The 16,209-nt window shown below is 37.8% G+C and overlaps 1 protein-coding gene and 1 long non-coding RNA gene across 3 annotated transcripts in view; one reads left to right on the top strand and one right to left on the bottom strand.

The window, feature by feature from the left end:
• The window catches only part of LOC128644760 (uncharacterized), a 261,152-nt gene that overhangs the window by 239,388 nt on the left and 5,555 nt on the right, over positions 1-16,209 (top strand). The window lies entirely within an intron of this gene.
• Positions 5,893-16,209, bottom strand: part of SIX4 (SIX homeobox 4) — a 17,858-nt gene continuing 7,541 nt past the window's right edge. Inside the window, exon 3 of one of the 2 annotated variants that reach the window (XM_053697296.1) lies at positions 5,893-8,850. In XM_053697296.1, the coding sequence (XP_053553271.1) occupies positions 8,078-8,850 (773 nt within the window). In that variant the 3' untranslated portion in view covers positions 5,893-8,077. Of the gene's footprint in view, positions 8,851-14,686; positions 15,586-16,209 lie in introns of those variants that run through there. The other variant, XM_053697297.1, reaches the window with a different exon arrangement.

Genomic DNA, 16,209 nt, shown 5'->3' with positions numbered 1-16,209 from the left:
CACACGAGTAAACGGAGCATTCTTAATATTCACCCACAATATCTTTTTAGTTAAAAATCTTTTAATACATTAGCACTTTGATATTGGCTATCAGTCAATATTTATATTTAGGCACCACATTAGTATTTTAACTATTTGACCACTCTTTGCACACAGGCAGTCATGGCCTAGCGGTTAGCTTGTTAGATATTTATACTATGAGGTCGGGAGATCCAATCTAGTCAATGTTTAAAACTAATATATATCACATTATATATAGTGGCTTAATACTGTCACATTAAGAATACATTAACATAGTAAATATGTCATATGAATACATCAAGTATTCTTAATAATCATTCATAATATCTTTTTAGCAAATTATTAACATATTAGCACTATAATAATTACTAGTATCCCCTTCCAATATTGGCTTTTAGTCAATTCTTATTTTATTTTTAGCCATCACACTAGTATGTTAACCAACATGTCACACATATCTGCTATGGCCACACATAGCAATCCATCACATAATGGTACATCATTGCTTTCCTTATATGTACATCACTATAAAGGTAAATACCACTATCTGTTAGGCACAAGTACATCACATTTATACACCTTTTTTCACACACACGTTTATTTTGTATAATGCACCACTTGCACCAGTCACAGCATTGTCAAGATACATTCAGTACACTATGAACACTTGCATCAGAAGCCCGCTTATAGCCTAGTGGCTGGGTTGATGGTTCCCAGCCACTAGGTCGTGAGTTCTAATCCGACCATTAGATGTAGTAATATGATTGATTATATGGCTTTATATATATTTTTAGTAATTATATATTTTTTTAGTATTTATTCTTGTATTTATTTATAATTTGTTATTATATGATTTATATGTTTATTATAAATTTATTACTGAGAATTCATCTATTATATTTATAAATATCTGATTATTATATCATATTTCTTTATATTGTTATATTGTTTGTAAGACTGAAATATCTAAATATTATTGTTACAATTATTGAGATTAAAACTTGCTATCGATTCATGTTAAATTGCCCTTGTATATATAGAAAGATTTTTTTGAAGTTTGTATAAATTGTATTCATTTTTAACAAAAGTGCTATGTATCTCAGGGCGACACCCTGTAATCAGATAGTACACCTGAGGCAAGGGAGGTGTGTGAATTTTCAGGGTTTTGATTGGTCCTGTCAGTCCTTTTAAGTCAGCAAGGTAGCTCTTAGAATTATTGTAGCCTGATGAAACGGCATGTTAGCCGAGAAACGCGTTGCTAAGTAATTTTTATATTTTTAATAAATACTTTATTTTGTCTACCTTGCTGGTGAATTGTTCTATTTGCCTTATTGATCCCTTGCTTGGATCAACCTCTATCGGCATATCCACCTTTATTTTCCACCACTCCTCCAACGATCCAGGAGCAGCTGTACAGGCCTCAGGGAGTCAGCCGAACGGCTCTTTAAGATTCGGCACGCCTGATATTGCACTGCTTGTGCAACTCCGTTTGTGAGTATAACTTCTCGACATCTGTTGTATGTGCATTCTGTGCCTGGGATAATCTGCACCAAGGGCGGTATCTATATTTTATGTCATAGGTATCTTTTTTCCCCACATCGTTGGTGAAGTGATTACCCAGTGAACAGCTGATTTCACCCTCTAGCGAGTCAGCCGAGCGGCTCTGAAGCTTCGGCTCACCTGTTATTGCACTGCATGTGCAAACATCTTTGTGAGTATTACTCTGAACTGTTAGTTTAGAATCATTTGTAGCCAAGGATCATCTGCACCAGAGCGCCTCTTCTTTTTTTGTTTCTATACAGAACGCAGTCAAGATATCAGTCACCCAAGCTGATTTTTATCAGACATCTACATAAAATTCTCTGTTTTGTTATATTTATCAGGGCCTATGAATACCCAAAAACTTCCCTCGCCCACCGGGCAAGTAAATCACAAAACTTACCAGCCCGCAAGAAACTTTAGTCGCCCGTGTATATCTGCATGTAGTGTGTATATATCTTATTTAAAAAGGCAATATAAATAGTGTTATTGTAATCTCACAAAGCATTGCAGACAGAGGTCCCAATTTGAATGCTTTGCAAGCTGCTTATTATTTGGGACTTGAGTATTAATAAAAAGGCTTTAACTTTAGAAAATATTTTTCTATCACCAACTACAAAAAAAAAACAGGGATACTTTCTTTGTATACTGTATGTACCATCTTGACTTATTTTCCACTAAGGGTAAAAAAAAGAGATCTAATTGAGCTGGTTTTTTTTTACTTCAGTATATGTGGGGTCACGATTGACTAAGTATATTTAATGCTGCCACCCTTCAACCTATAGAGCTTTGACATAACGAGCATGTTAAACACTTTTTTTCCCCCTTTCTGTCCGGCTGCCTTTCAACTACTAGCGCAACTGTCAGTGCCGCGCTAGCAGATTTGACTGGGTGCATGGAGATGGTATGTTCTCTACAAATTAGTAAAGTCAGTTTTTGAAGCAAAAGTAGCGTCCAGAAAAATTGTGCAGTGCTCTATATTGTTATAGTAGGCAGCTTGCTCGTGTACATTGTGATGAAGTTCTGCAGAGGACCCTGGAGTACGTCGGCATAATGTACATGAGCAAGCTGCCTACCATAACTATATAGTCACTTTAACCCATACTTCATTAATACACACACAGAGAAGAGACACTCACCGCTCTAGCAGGATGTCTTCCCGCGCAGACAACCTTAGGGGTGGGAAGTAGCAACTGACAAGGAAGAGACCAAGAGCCATGAAGATAAGGGGAGGTCTTTGAATGCATTTAACAGAAAGAACCTCCCCTTTCTACCCTCCTTTCCCATGTGTGCGCATATTTGAAAGGCAAATTGACATTTTTTATTATTGCTTCTTATATCCCCCTTACAATGTCAGGTCGCCGCTCGGGCTGGTAACTTAAAAATTTTACTTGCCCGCAAGAAATTTAGGTCGCCATTGGCGACCGGACCGGTCTATTCATATGCCCTGATTTATTAATATTTTTGTGTTCTGGAGAAACAATAGAATAAGTGTTTAAAGATATGTATAAGAATATACTTAAGGGTTAAGGTATATCATCTGGTTAAGAATATACTTAAGGGGTAAGGTATATCATCTGGTTAAAATCTAACATACATGCCTTATAAGATATTATGGGGATCTGGTGTGGGTGTTTGTTTTATGATATATTCCTTATTTTTTCACTTGTTCTGTTAATATGTAGTAGAGAGATTTTATGTTAATTTAGAATAAGTTAGACATGATTACGGTTGAATAGCAAAGAGTTATGCTATTGTATAAAAGGTAATGATGACCACCCAATGACACAGGGATGTTTAATATTTCTATGCGTAAAATAAAGAAAAAAAGATGGGGGGGAAAAAAACAATTGGGCAAAAGAATTACACAAGAATTGAACAAGGAGTGGACAAGGAATAAGGCAAGTCCTGTTGTAACACTGTTTTATTCACAGTTTGCTTAGTTTGTAATAATGCTCACTATATTCACATTCCTTTTGTATCTATTAAGAACTACTTTATTCTATTAGTTCTTCTCCCTCACCACCTGCACTGTTCATCAGCCCATCTCTCTTAACCTCCCCTTACTTTTGTATTCATGAACTTCACACATTCCTAAAGATTCTCTCTCCCCCTTGCACTTCAGCCCGAAAAAAGTCTCATTACTGCAAATATGCATCTCATATCATGTCACTCTCCCTCTTGCTCATACTAGCTGCTGGCGACATCTCCCCTAATCCTGGTCCCCCACAACTTCCTAGCCTTGCACAACCATGCATGCCTTTCAATAGACTTCAAAAACGAAACTGGTAAACTTAATCTCATTACTCTTGCATCTAAAACCACCACCCCCTTCACTTGTGCACTCTGGAACTCTTGCTCTGTTTGCAACAAAGCTCACTTCTATCCATGATCTCTTTATCTCCCACTCTCTTAACCTTCTGGCTCTTAAAAAAACCTGTCTCTCTGCTTCAGACACAGCATCCACTGCTGAACTGTCACATGGGGTCTCCATTTCAGCCACACTCCTAGGTCTGGCAATAGACAAGGCAGTGGTGTTGGTATTTTATTTTCCTCTCGTTGCACCTTTCAACAAATACAGCCCTTCTCCTCCCTTCACATTTTCTTCATTTGAAGCACACATGATTTGTTTATTTTCTCCCCTCTCTATACGTGTTGCAGTCAAAGCTAGTATATGCATGTCTATCCCATTTCCTTACACTATACTCCTTGACCCACTGCAATCTGGATTTCGTCCCCATCACTCCCGAGACACAGCAATTGTCAAGGTTACCCATGACCTACTTACAGCAAAATCCAAAAGAACTTCTCTCTGCTTATCCTCCTTAATCTGTCTGCAGCCTTTGGCCACCCTCTTTTGCTCCAAACCCTCCAATCCTTCAGCATCTGCGACAAAGCTCTCTTGTGGTTCTCTTCCTATCTAACCATACCTTTAGTGTAGCCTTCTCCGGAGCATCCTCTGCCTCGTTACCACTTTCTGTTGGGGTACCTCAAGGCTCTGTCCCCTTCTCTTTTCAATCTATACATCATAATTAGGCTCCTTAATAAAGTCCCACGGGTTTCAATATCATTTGTATGGCGATGACACCCAAATCTACCTCTCTGCACCAGACCTACCGCCTTCCTTACTAACCCGTGTCACTGTCTCTCTCATATCTCATCTTGGATGTCCTTTCACTACCTTAAGCTAAATCTCTCCAAAACTGAACTCCGTATTTTACCCCCTTCTTCCAAAATCTTCACCCCCAATTTTCTATAACTGTTGATAATTCCATCATTACCCCTACCCCGCATGCCCGATTTCTTGGGGTCACACTTGACTCAGACCTTTCCTTCGCTCCTTGGCTAAAGCCTGCTGCTTCCACCTTAAAAAAAACCTCTAAAATTAGAAATTTCCTTACACAAGACACAATTAAGATTTTAATCCACTCTCTCATCCTTTCCTGTCTCAACTACTGCAACTCCATCCTCTCTGGTCTACCTAGCTGCTTTACAATCCATAATTAATGCCTCTGCCAGGCTCATCTTCCTTACACGTCGCTATTCATATGCTGCACCTCTCTGCCAATCCCTTCACTGGCTTCCTCTTGCCTCCAGGATTAAACACAAAATTCTCATGCTGACATACAAAGCCCTCAACTGCACTGCTCCCCACTACATTTCAGACCTTGTCTCCAGATACTCTCCCTCCTGTCCCCTTCGCTCTGCTCACGATCTCTTACTATCCTCCTCTCGTTACTTCCTCACATTCCCGTTTACAGGACTTCTCCAGACTGGCCCCCATCCTGTGGTACTCCCTGCCTCACTCCACAAGACTCTCCCCTAGTTTTAACAGCTTCAAGCGCTCTCTAAAGACTCTACTATTAAGGGATGCTTACAACCAACACTAATCTTTCCTAACGCCATCGCTTTCCACTTGAACACCTTAGAATGTAAGCGTATGAGCCCAGCTGTTTGTAGATCGCCTTCATAAGAGCCGACTAGAAAAGTGCAACTCTCGGAAAGGGCCCTCTACCTATTTGATCCCTATAAATGTTATCCTGTATAATAACTATGTTTATAGCGCTGCGGAATCTGTTGGTGCTCTACAAATACCTGTTAATAATAAAAAAAATAGTACTGACTGTACAGATTTCATTCCATCCTCTTCCAATAATGCTGATTAGATACTACAATAATTATTGTCCCTTTAAATTCTCAGCAATAAAAAGGACATTCACTAGCGTATTTTATTTTTTCATTTAAATCTAATACTGATTATCACTGTGTACTATTATTACTGCGATACTAACAAACAGAGCAAAAGCAGCATTATAAATTATAAGAGGAGAATTTTTTTTTTGTATAAATATAAAAGTTTATTCAGTATAGTGTTTAGAAAAATAAGTTCACATCATTTCAGAATACAATAAAACTTGTCCAGGCATAGTTCCCTATTACAGTACAATGAAAATAAAGTTGATACCTCTTTGGTTGGGTAACTGCGCAGAAATGTTTCATGACATAAGGTTGGTACCATTAACTACAAAAGCAATATTAATGCTACACTATGAACATAGATATGTTCTCATAATCTTAAGGCACAAAAGGAAAAAAAATAAATAAAAAAACATGCAATGAAGCCTGCTTACACGTAAAAGGAAAGGCCAGATAATACACATGCACTGATTTTTTTTATTAGTATTTTTTGTCATTTAAAATAAAGTTAGCTACTACTACTCCAGATTGATTTCTGGATCCAATAAGAATTTGCATTTTCTTTTTATTACCACTTGCAGTTAGTAGATTTAAAATTGTTATGATTTACCACCTGCAACCACCCCCCCCCCCCCCCACCAAAAGTAAAAAAAAGGGATTATGTTTCGGTGAACTAAAATCCAGGAGTTTGGTGCATGATAATGCTTTGTCATAAAGATCACAGGAAATACCGGTATCCGTTTTTCCTCTATTAAGCATAGTGTCATCTAATTCTGTATTGTTAATGCAGGTCCCAAGCAATAGTGAAAAAATACTAGTCACTCAGTTAAAACTGTAGAATAGTGCAAAACAAGTCATCCAAATGTAGTGTTTAAACTGTTCTAAACCGCATAGATAGGTTAAATTAGGGAAACCCCTTGTATAAAAAGCTGATTGTCTTTTTCCCTTTTTTTAGTGTGCTTAATAACTACAATAACATTCAATAAGTAATAGCTAGCTCTGAGGATAAGGTGGTTGTGAACAACACTACAACATTCTCCTTTCCATGTGCTTTGCTATGAATAGGTGGCCAAAGGCCTAAAGGCACGGGGTATTATAGAACAAACTATAGGCATTAAAAACATAATGGCAATAAAATACGATTATGAATACAGGAGGAAGAAAAAAAAAAAGAAAAAAAAAAAAAAAAAAAAAAAAAGGGATTTTTTTTTTCTTGCAGGTTACAATTTTTATACTTAAAAGGTACAGTCTAGTCAAAATTAAACTTTCATGATTCAGATAGGGGATGTAATTTTAAACAACTTTACAATTTACTTTTATCATAAAATTTTCTTTGTTCTCTTGGTATTCTTTGTTGAAAGCTAAACCTAGACAGGCTCATATGCTAATTTCTAAGCCCTTGAAGGCCGTCTTATCTCAGGGCATTGACAGTTTTTCACAGCTAGAGGGCATTAGTTCCTGTGTGCCATATAGATAATATTGTGCTTACGCACGTGGAGTTACCTAGGAGTCAGCACTGATTTGTTAAAATGCAAGTGTCAAAAGAACTAAAGGGAGCAGTCTGCAGAGGCTTAGATACAAGGTTATCACAGAGGTAAAAAGTATAAATATAACCATGTTGGTTATGCAAAACTGGGGAATGGGTAATAAAGAGAATATCTTTTTAAACAAAAATCCTGGAGTAGACTGTCCCTTTAAGCGTGTTTTTTCCAAACAAACGTATTGATGTAATTGTACAAATCCACTTCTACAACAAAACAAAAAACGAACAATTCATGTACATACACTGTACATTGCTTATTACAGGTTAATAGAAACAAAGGTATGCTAATAACTGTGCCTTTACTCCATGTAGTGGACTCAGCATTTTATAGTTTACGCTGCTTAATAATCCCGCTGGAAAAATATCCGTAACATTTTGAATCCAGCTAAAGTTTCTACAAAAATGTAGCTGCTCAAAAGCAAAAAAGTCTGATTTCATTTGTTAAACACAAAGTAAACGGGGCGTTAAACTAATCTGAAGTCCAAAAAAAGCCAAAAATTCATTCCAGCTTAACCCCTTTAAAAACAAAAATCAAACAAAAATAACTCATTTCTTTAGTACCTATTCCACTTTTATATAACATGCGGTGGAAAACTTGGGTTCATAAAGCTGTAACCCTTAGATATCAAAATCTGCACACAAAAAAAAAGTTTGCCGTTTACACAAAGGTAACAAAACAGTGCTGCCGTATTAAAACTGAATTCAAGACAACATTTCAAACTTGATTGTATGAACAAGATGATATATCGTCCCATAAGATATCAGGCGAACATTGCATCATAAATCTTGCATATCTTCTTCCAATTGAACATTCTGCAGCCTGGCCAATTCTTTTTTGTCCGTTGCAGCCCCGTGACCGTCAGGGCTGATCATGTTGCTGATCACGTATTTTGATTTTGAATCTAACAACATGACGCTCCCACTTATAGATGTGTTGTGCGAAATAGATAAATAATTTTCTTTTGCGTCAGGCATGGACTGAAGAACCAGATTATGATGCCCACTAAAATCCTGAAGGACCTGTGTAGTGGGATGACTGACATTATTGCTGGTTGCACAGACTGGTTCCCCAAGGACAGTTTGTGCAGAAGACATGGACAGTAAGTCTTGGGTACTAATATAGTGACAGTTCTGAAGTGAAGCAAAGCCTGCATTACTAGTGGCAGTCACACTGGAGGTGGTGGTTGCAGGTGCAGAAATAGGCAGGCTGGGACCTAGAGATTGGTCTCCAGTAGAGATAAGTTGTCCAGACGCATTTATTAAGGTTGGAGAGGCAAGGGTAAAACTGTGTGTTGGATTTGCATTAGACTGCAGAGCTTCATCTGAAGACATGTTAATGTTAACCTGTGCTGTGCTCTGATTGACAGGCATTAACTGAGAAAATACTAGGCTTCTTTCCAGTCCGTCTTGTTTTAGTGAATGAGGAACTGTGTAGACAACTGTGCTGGGTGGGAGGGAACCAAGGAAGACCTTGCCTTGCTCTCCACTTGAGATGGTGTCACTTGTAAAGGTCGTCCCATCAGAAGTACCGGGAGTGGTTGGTAAATTGCCTAGAGAGACAGAAACAAGAATCATTAAGATAAGCAGATACAAGGCAAGGGGAACTCAAAGGCAAATTAAACCTTTAAATACTAAAAGTAACTGGTTTATTCGGATATATTTTTGGTTAATCAGGTTCTGAATATTAAAAAAAAAAAAAACATTTGAGACACAATTTGCAGATTAATGATAAAGCTTTTTGTCAGATATTCCCAATCTGTAAACCTAAAGCAGAGTATTTATTTTATCACAACAATTCTTAAAGATTCCTTGGCTGCTAAAGAGATTTCAGTATTTTTCAGTAACATCTCTGGGAAACTTAGAAACACTAATGGAGATGCACAGCTTCTATTTATTTATTAGGAGCTAAAGAAACAACAACAATTAAAACAACACTAATCCTAGAATGTCACAGCCAACAGTGCGGAGTGGCACTGAGAAAAGGGGAATATGTCAAGAATTAGTTTAGGGAAGAAAGTGTGTTATTAAATAAGCTATCATACTGCCATTCCAAAAGACCATAAGGCCAAAGGGACATATTCAATTTTGCTTTAAAACTTTTTAATAACTTTATTTTTCAGAAAATATAAAATCAATTACTTGCCCTAAAAGAATATTAGACACTTCAGCCTCTGCAACAATTTCTAACTGGTATTGTGAAGCCTAAACAAGTTTTTTTGGCTCCTAAAGCTGAAATAAATGTAGTCAGTGTCAGATATAATATATAGGTAGATGTCAGTGTGTGCGTATTCACTAAAGCTGAAATAAATGTAGTCAGAGTCAGATATAACATATAGGTAGATGTCAGTGTGTGCGTACTCACTAAAGCTGAAATAAATGTAGTCAGAGTCAGATATAACATATAGGTAGATGTCAGTGTGTGCGTATTCACTAAAGCTGAAATAAATGTAGTCAGTGTCAGATATAATATATAGGTAGATGTCAGTGTGTGCGTACTCACTAAAGCTGAAATAAATGTAGTCAGCGTCAGATATTATAGGTAGATGTCAGTGTGTGCGTACTCACTAAAGCTGAAATAAATGTAGTCAGCGTCAGATATAATATATAGGTAGATGTCAGTGTGTGCGTACTCACTAAAGCTGAAATAAATGTAGTCAGTGTCAGATATAATATATAGGTAGATGTCAGTGTGTGCGTACTCACTAAAGCTGAAATAAATGTAGTCAGCGTCAGATATAATATATAGGTAGATGTCAGTGTGTGCGTACTCACTAAAGCTGAAATAAATGTAGTCAGCGTCAGATATAATATATAGGTAGATGTCAGTGTGTGCGTACTCACTAAAGCTGAAATAAATGTAGTCAGCGTCAGATATAATATATAGGTAGATGTCAGTGTGTGCGTACTCACTAAAGCTGAAATAAATGTAGTCAGCGTCAGATATAATATATAGGTAGATGTCAGTGTGTGCGTACTCACTAAAGCTGAAATAAATGTAGTCAGCGTCAGATATAATATATAGGTAGATGTCAGTGTGTGCGTACTCACTAAAGCTGAAATAAATGTAGTCAGCGTCAGATATAATATATAGGTAGATTTCAGTGTGTGCGTACTCACTAAAGCTGAAATAAATGTAGTCAGCGTCAGATATAATATATAGGTAGATGTCAGTGTGTGCGTACTCACTAAAGCTGAAATAAATGTAGTCAGCGTCAGATATTATAGGTAGATGTCAGTGTGTGCGTACTCACTAAAGCTGAAATAAATGTAGTCAGCGTCAGATATAATATATAGGTAGATGTCAGTGTGTGCGTACTCACTAAAGCTGAAATAAATGTAGTCAGCGTCAGATATTATAGGTAGATGTCAGTGTGTGCGTACTCACTAAAGCTGAAATAAATGTAGTCAGCGTCAGATATTATAGGTAGATGTCAGTGTGTGCGTACTCACTAAAGCTGAAATAAATGTAGTCAGCGTCAGATATTATAGGTAGATGTCAGTGTGTGCGTACTCACTAAAGCTGAAATAAATGTAGTCAGCGTCAGATATAATATATAGGTAGATGTCAGTGTGTGCGTACTCACTAAAGCTGAAATAAATGTAGTCAGCGTCAGATATAATATATAGGTAGATGTCAGTGTGTGCGTACTCACTAAAGCTGAAATAAATGTAGTCAGCGTCAGATATTATAGGTAGATGTCAGTGTGTGCGTACTCACTAAAGCTGAAATAAATGTAGTCAGCGTCAGATATAATATATAGGTAGATGTCAGTGTGTGCGTACTCACTAAAGCTGAAATAAATGTAGTCAGCGTCAGATATTATAGGTAGATGTCAGTGTGTGCGTACTCACTAAAGCTGAAATAAATGTAGTCAGCGTCAGATATTATAGGTAGATGTCAGTGTGTGCGTACTCACTAAAGCTGAAATAAATGTAGTCAGCGTCAGATATTATAGCTAGATGTCAGTGTGTGCGTACTCACTATAGTAGGTGCATACACAGACAGCGATTACAAGTATGCCTAGGACATAAACTTTGTCTCAGCTCATTCACAGAACATGATGCACCAGGAGGGGTCATTGCTATCATTCTTTAGTTATAATGTGTTAACATGTTTATAACTTCACCACCCTGTTATGTATCTGCAGTAGAACAAGCGTGAGGGAAAGTGAGCAAAAGCAAGATTTATACAAACAGAGAACTGATTAGAAAAATGGGATGGCTGCTGGATTTGTGCTGGAACAGCAAGCAAACTACGGAGAAGATAGAATGACGCTGGAGACAAACTAGAGCATTGCATAATAAAAGTAATTCACAGCAGACTATGGGCTACTTTGGCAATTGTATTAACAAGAAAGTATTAGGAAAAATTAAAAAAACAAGACATAATAGTTATGAAGACAACATAAAGAGGCCTATTTATCAAAGGTCTTGCGGACCTGATCCGCGCACTGAATGCGGAGAGCAATACGCTCTCCGTATTCAGCATTGCAATCCAATCAGCCGCCAGCAGGGAGGTGTCAATCAACCTGATCGTACTCTATCGGGTTGAATTGTGGCGATTCCTGACCGCCTCCTCAGAGCAGGCGGACAGGGTTATGGAGCAGCGGTCTTTCTGGCGAGTCTACATAGGGAGCTTGATAAATGGACCTCAAGGGGTTAAAAATGGTAAACATCTTTAGATTATTATTTAAAGGGACTCCTCTAATAAGACAAATAGTGGGTGGAGTTTGCTATTGAAAAACAATTGCAGTAAAATGTTATTTTAAGAACAATTAGACTTAGCTGATGTTACTCTGTAGCAACACAACAGAAATGCCCAATTACAACGGTGTTTACTGTCCCCTTTGAATTGGCATTACAAATTGCTGCTTTATTTAGTTTGCTTCGGTTGTGCGCTGCAGAGAAACTCTCCGTAGCGGCTATTTGACTGCTCTGCAGAAATAGTCTTCTGAGTGGGGCAGGAGACAGAAATAATAATGTCCCTGTACGATTCATTCACATGGATACTTTTGAGTCAGTGGGGGAAAATGAGCAATTACATAGGAAAGTATTGTCATGATTCTTTAAATAATGTCAAACATAAGAACTAAACAAAAATACAACCTTCCTTGGAATGGCATGTGGAGAAGGCACCTAACAGCCATCTTTTGTTTGTAACAAGTATTCACAAAAGAACTGCAAATATCCCGCGTCTCATTTTGTTTATGATCAGATGCAAAAACGGTTTGTTATTTTTCTCAACAGAAAGTGCAAATGAAGCAATGAGTTAATTTTATGAGACATAAATGTGTTCTAGAAGCACCAAATGGGACATCCTGGCCTTTTCTCTCGGAAATGATGGTGGCCATATGAGAAGCCCCCAAAAACTGCCAGCTGCCTACTAATAATTCAGTTTATGGACCAACGTCATTAGCATATCATATGACTTGTATTTTCAACTGCTGACAAGGAAATCTTTTTCCTCCAAATACAACTGTGCTGCTTTCCTTGGAGTCTGGTTTGGATTTCAGTAAAGATAGTATCGTGGTCAACAAACATAAGATACACAGAGGGCAGATGTGACATTTACTGCACCTTAAGGTACAAAAAAAATGTTTGATGCAAGTTCCACCCATCTTTAGAGAAGGTATTTTCAGCAAACTAATCAGATGCCCCAGGAGTGAGATCACACAGGCCTAAACAAGGGACATATAGAATTGGGGAAGGGACAAGCAAATTCATGATGATATTTGGAAATTGCCATAAAGATACATTTTAAGCCCCACAGTGACAAGCATGTTCATTTAACGAGCAGCTCTTTAACCCCCTCCCGCGGTTAGGACGTTCTATGCCGTACTAATTGCACTGGGCTTTAGCACCCTTAGGACGGCATGGAATATCCTGAAGCCTCTGCAGCTTTCTAAATGGGATCGTGGGCTGGAAGGCGTGCCTAGCATCATAGGCACTTCCCCCTGACCCGATCCCATCATTGAAATCACGCAATTGCGCGATTTAAATTTTTACTTCTTTGTTTACAACGGAACTTTGCTCCGATTTAGACAAATAAGTGCAGGCAAAAAGGGGTTAAAAAAGATCACCTCTTCAGAAACCTGGTGTCATTCTCTCACCTATGTGCACAACCAAATGTGCTCTTCCAACTTTTCACGTACCCACCATGGCCACTTAGTCACACAACCCTTGGCACTCTCCAGTTATTACAAACACTCTTTCCACCCAAAAGCACACGCAACAATCCCTCTCTCACCATTGGGCTACCCACCCCCAGGAAAAGTTCAATTCATATGCCTGCAAAATACACACATTAGTTAAAGATGCAGACAGCATCCAATTATAAAAACTTAATTAACTTCCAATTTGTGTTCAGTCTTTTTATATACACACACACACACACTTTCTGTGGCACCAGCTACTACGGAGCATGTTCAAACGTTCAGCAGATACATATGAGCATGTGATTGGCTCAAGATGTCACGATACAGTGGGCAGGGGGAATAGATGCAATCTCAAATTCTCAGAAAAGAAAATCTGATCATTTCAAAGTGCTACTGTCTTGTTATTGTGTAAATAATGGCCCTTTAATGGAGCAGGAGTATGTTCTGGCAAATTGTGCAGGTAATATCAGTGAACAATTTGCAGCACACAGAAAAGAGGAAATAATTTCGGGTCATTTATAAATAAATTTAAAAAAAAACAAAAAAACACCTTGCTTAAAACTCACGAGGAATCAAGGAGGTTCATCTGAAAGAAAAAAGCAATGGCTGTGATGAGGCTTCTTCATATATAATGTGCAGCCACCAATCAGCAGCTAGCTCCCAGTAGTGTATGGCTGCTCCTGAGCCTACCTAGGTATGTTTTTCAACAAAAAAATACCAAGAGAACAAAGCAGATTAATAAATAGAAGTTATTTTTAAAATTGTTGAAAAATCGCCTTCTCTGAGAGAATTTTAACTTTACAACCTCTCTTTGGAAATATGTTACACACGTCCCTAATTTTACAGCAACCTTTGCCTCTGAATAAACACAGGTTATGCTATTGTCATAGCCTTTATTGCAAAATCAGTAGCTTTGTCCCAATGCCAAAAGTAAGGATTCTTTTTTTGTAATTTACATTTAAAAATGCGAGTGATGTAGCCTGTTGTGAAATCAGAAGCATTATATTTAGCTTCATAGAGAAGATTCTTGCAAATAATTAGCAATACAATAAGAAAGTTACTCAGATTACGTCATATGCTGTAAAAATACCCCCAGGGCTCACAGCATTCGCTGACATTTCATTACAGCAAAGGAGAATATAAATAGGATGTCGTCATCTGAAAGTGCGCTAGAAATTCATCTCACAACTGCAACTTTTTTTCACCCCGTTAAATTCAAGCAACAATTACGTTACAGCTTTTATCAGCATGTTTATTATTGGAAAATATGTACAAAACAATTGCTTAGATAGGAATGAATGGAACACGTTTTAAAACCTTTAGAATTCTGCCCTTTATTCAATTTAAAAATCAGATATCGTCGATTGATTTATTATTGGGGGCTGGAACTAGTGTTCACAGATTTTTCCATGACCTGTAACATCTTCCCCAGTATCTGGCCAACATTGGCCATCTCACTGCGCAGACCACGCAAATCAGTGACCACGGCACTCTGGAGATCGCAAACATCTTTGACTCTCTTATCAACAGATGACATCAACTTCACTAACTGTTCTTGCTGCTTTTGTACATGATCTGTACGACTGATCGCCATCTGTCCACATCTAGGATGATTCACTAGGTGAGAAGATTCCAACATTCGCACAGAACGACTTTTCAGTTTTTTCTTTATTCTAAGTCTTCTTCGTGGCACAGAAAAAGCCTCATCGCTATCAGAGGAAGATCCCACCTTTGTAACAGAGAAATCTTCTGTGGACAAACAGTCAACTTCCTTCTCTACTACACCCAATGGAACTTGGTTAGGTGTACAACAGCTGCCTACAATTCTGCAGTCTGTCCTGTCAGCAGTTTGCCATATCTCAACTTGTTCCATCTTAACTGGCTCTTTATTTGGCTCCTCCTGGAATATAGATTTATTGCAACTTGTTGCTTCTTTTTTCTGGCTGGGTTTATGTGGCAGGGTTAACAAAGAGGCAGATTTTTCCATTACATTGTCTCGTTTTGCATTCCATATGATTTTGTCTACAGCATCTTTTAAATCCAAAGCTGGTGGTGATGAGTCATAGATATTTATGCATTCCTTAGGAACGATGAAGTCTGGTTGGCATGACACATCCATCTTTGAGCACCCTACGGAACACAAAAAGCATAATGCACATAAAACAGGGCATGTCAATTGTTTAGAGGTCTGCATAAACAGGAATGATCATGTGTCATATGTACTTGCTATGAGAAAACCACATCATTTTTATTACTACTATATTTTAAAAAAAATCTTCAAACTATTGAACTTTAAATACTTACATATGGCACATGAAGATCCCTGGGTCCTCAAGACAACTGAGCTACTGCAAAGGAGCAGGAAGAAGAGATCTGAATGACCTCACCTGGGTCTGACCTTAAAGGGATAGAAAAGTTAAAATTAAACTTGCATGATTCAGATAGAGCATGTTATTTTAAGACAATTTTAAATTCACTTCTATGTTCAAATGTGCTTTGTTCTCTTGGTATCCCTTGTTGAAACAGAATATGCACATATCCTACACTAGCTGCCGATTGGTGCCTGCACACATTTGTTTCTTGTGATTGGCCAACGATGTATTCAGCTAGCTGCCAGTAGTGCAATGCTGTTCATTCCGCAAAGGATTACAAGAGAATGAAGCACATTTGATAATATAAGTAAATTGGAAAATTGTTTAAAATCGTATGTTCTCTGCAAATCATGAAAGAAAATTTTTAGGTTTCATGTCCCTT

Source organism: Bombina bombina, chromosome 1, assembly GCF_027579735.1.
Source record: "Bombina bombina isolate aBomBom1 chromosome 1, aBomBom1.pri, whole genome shotgun sequence".
NCBI classification, from domain to species: Eukaryota; Metazoa; Chordata; class Amphibia; order Anura; family Bombinatoridae; genus Bombina; species Bombina bombina.
The sequence above is the reverse complement of the archived record's forward strand: the minus strand, read 5'-3'. Positions and strand labels throughout refer to the sequence as shown.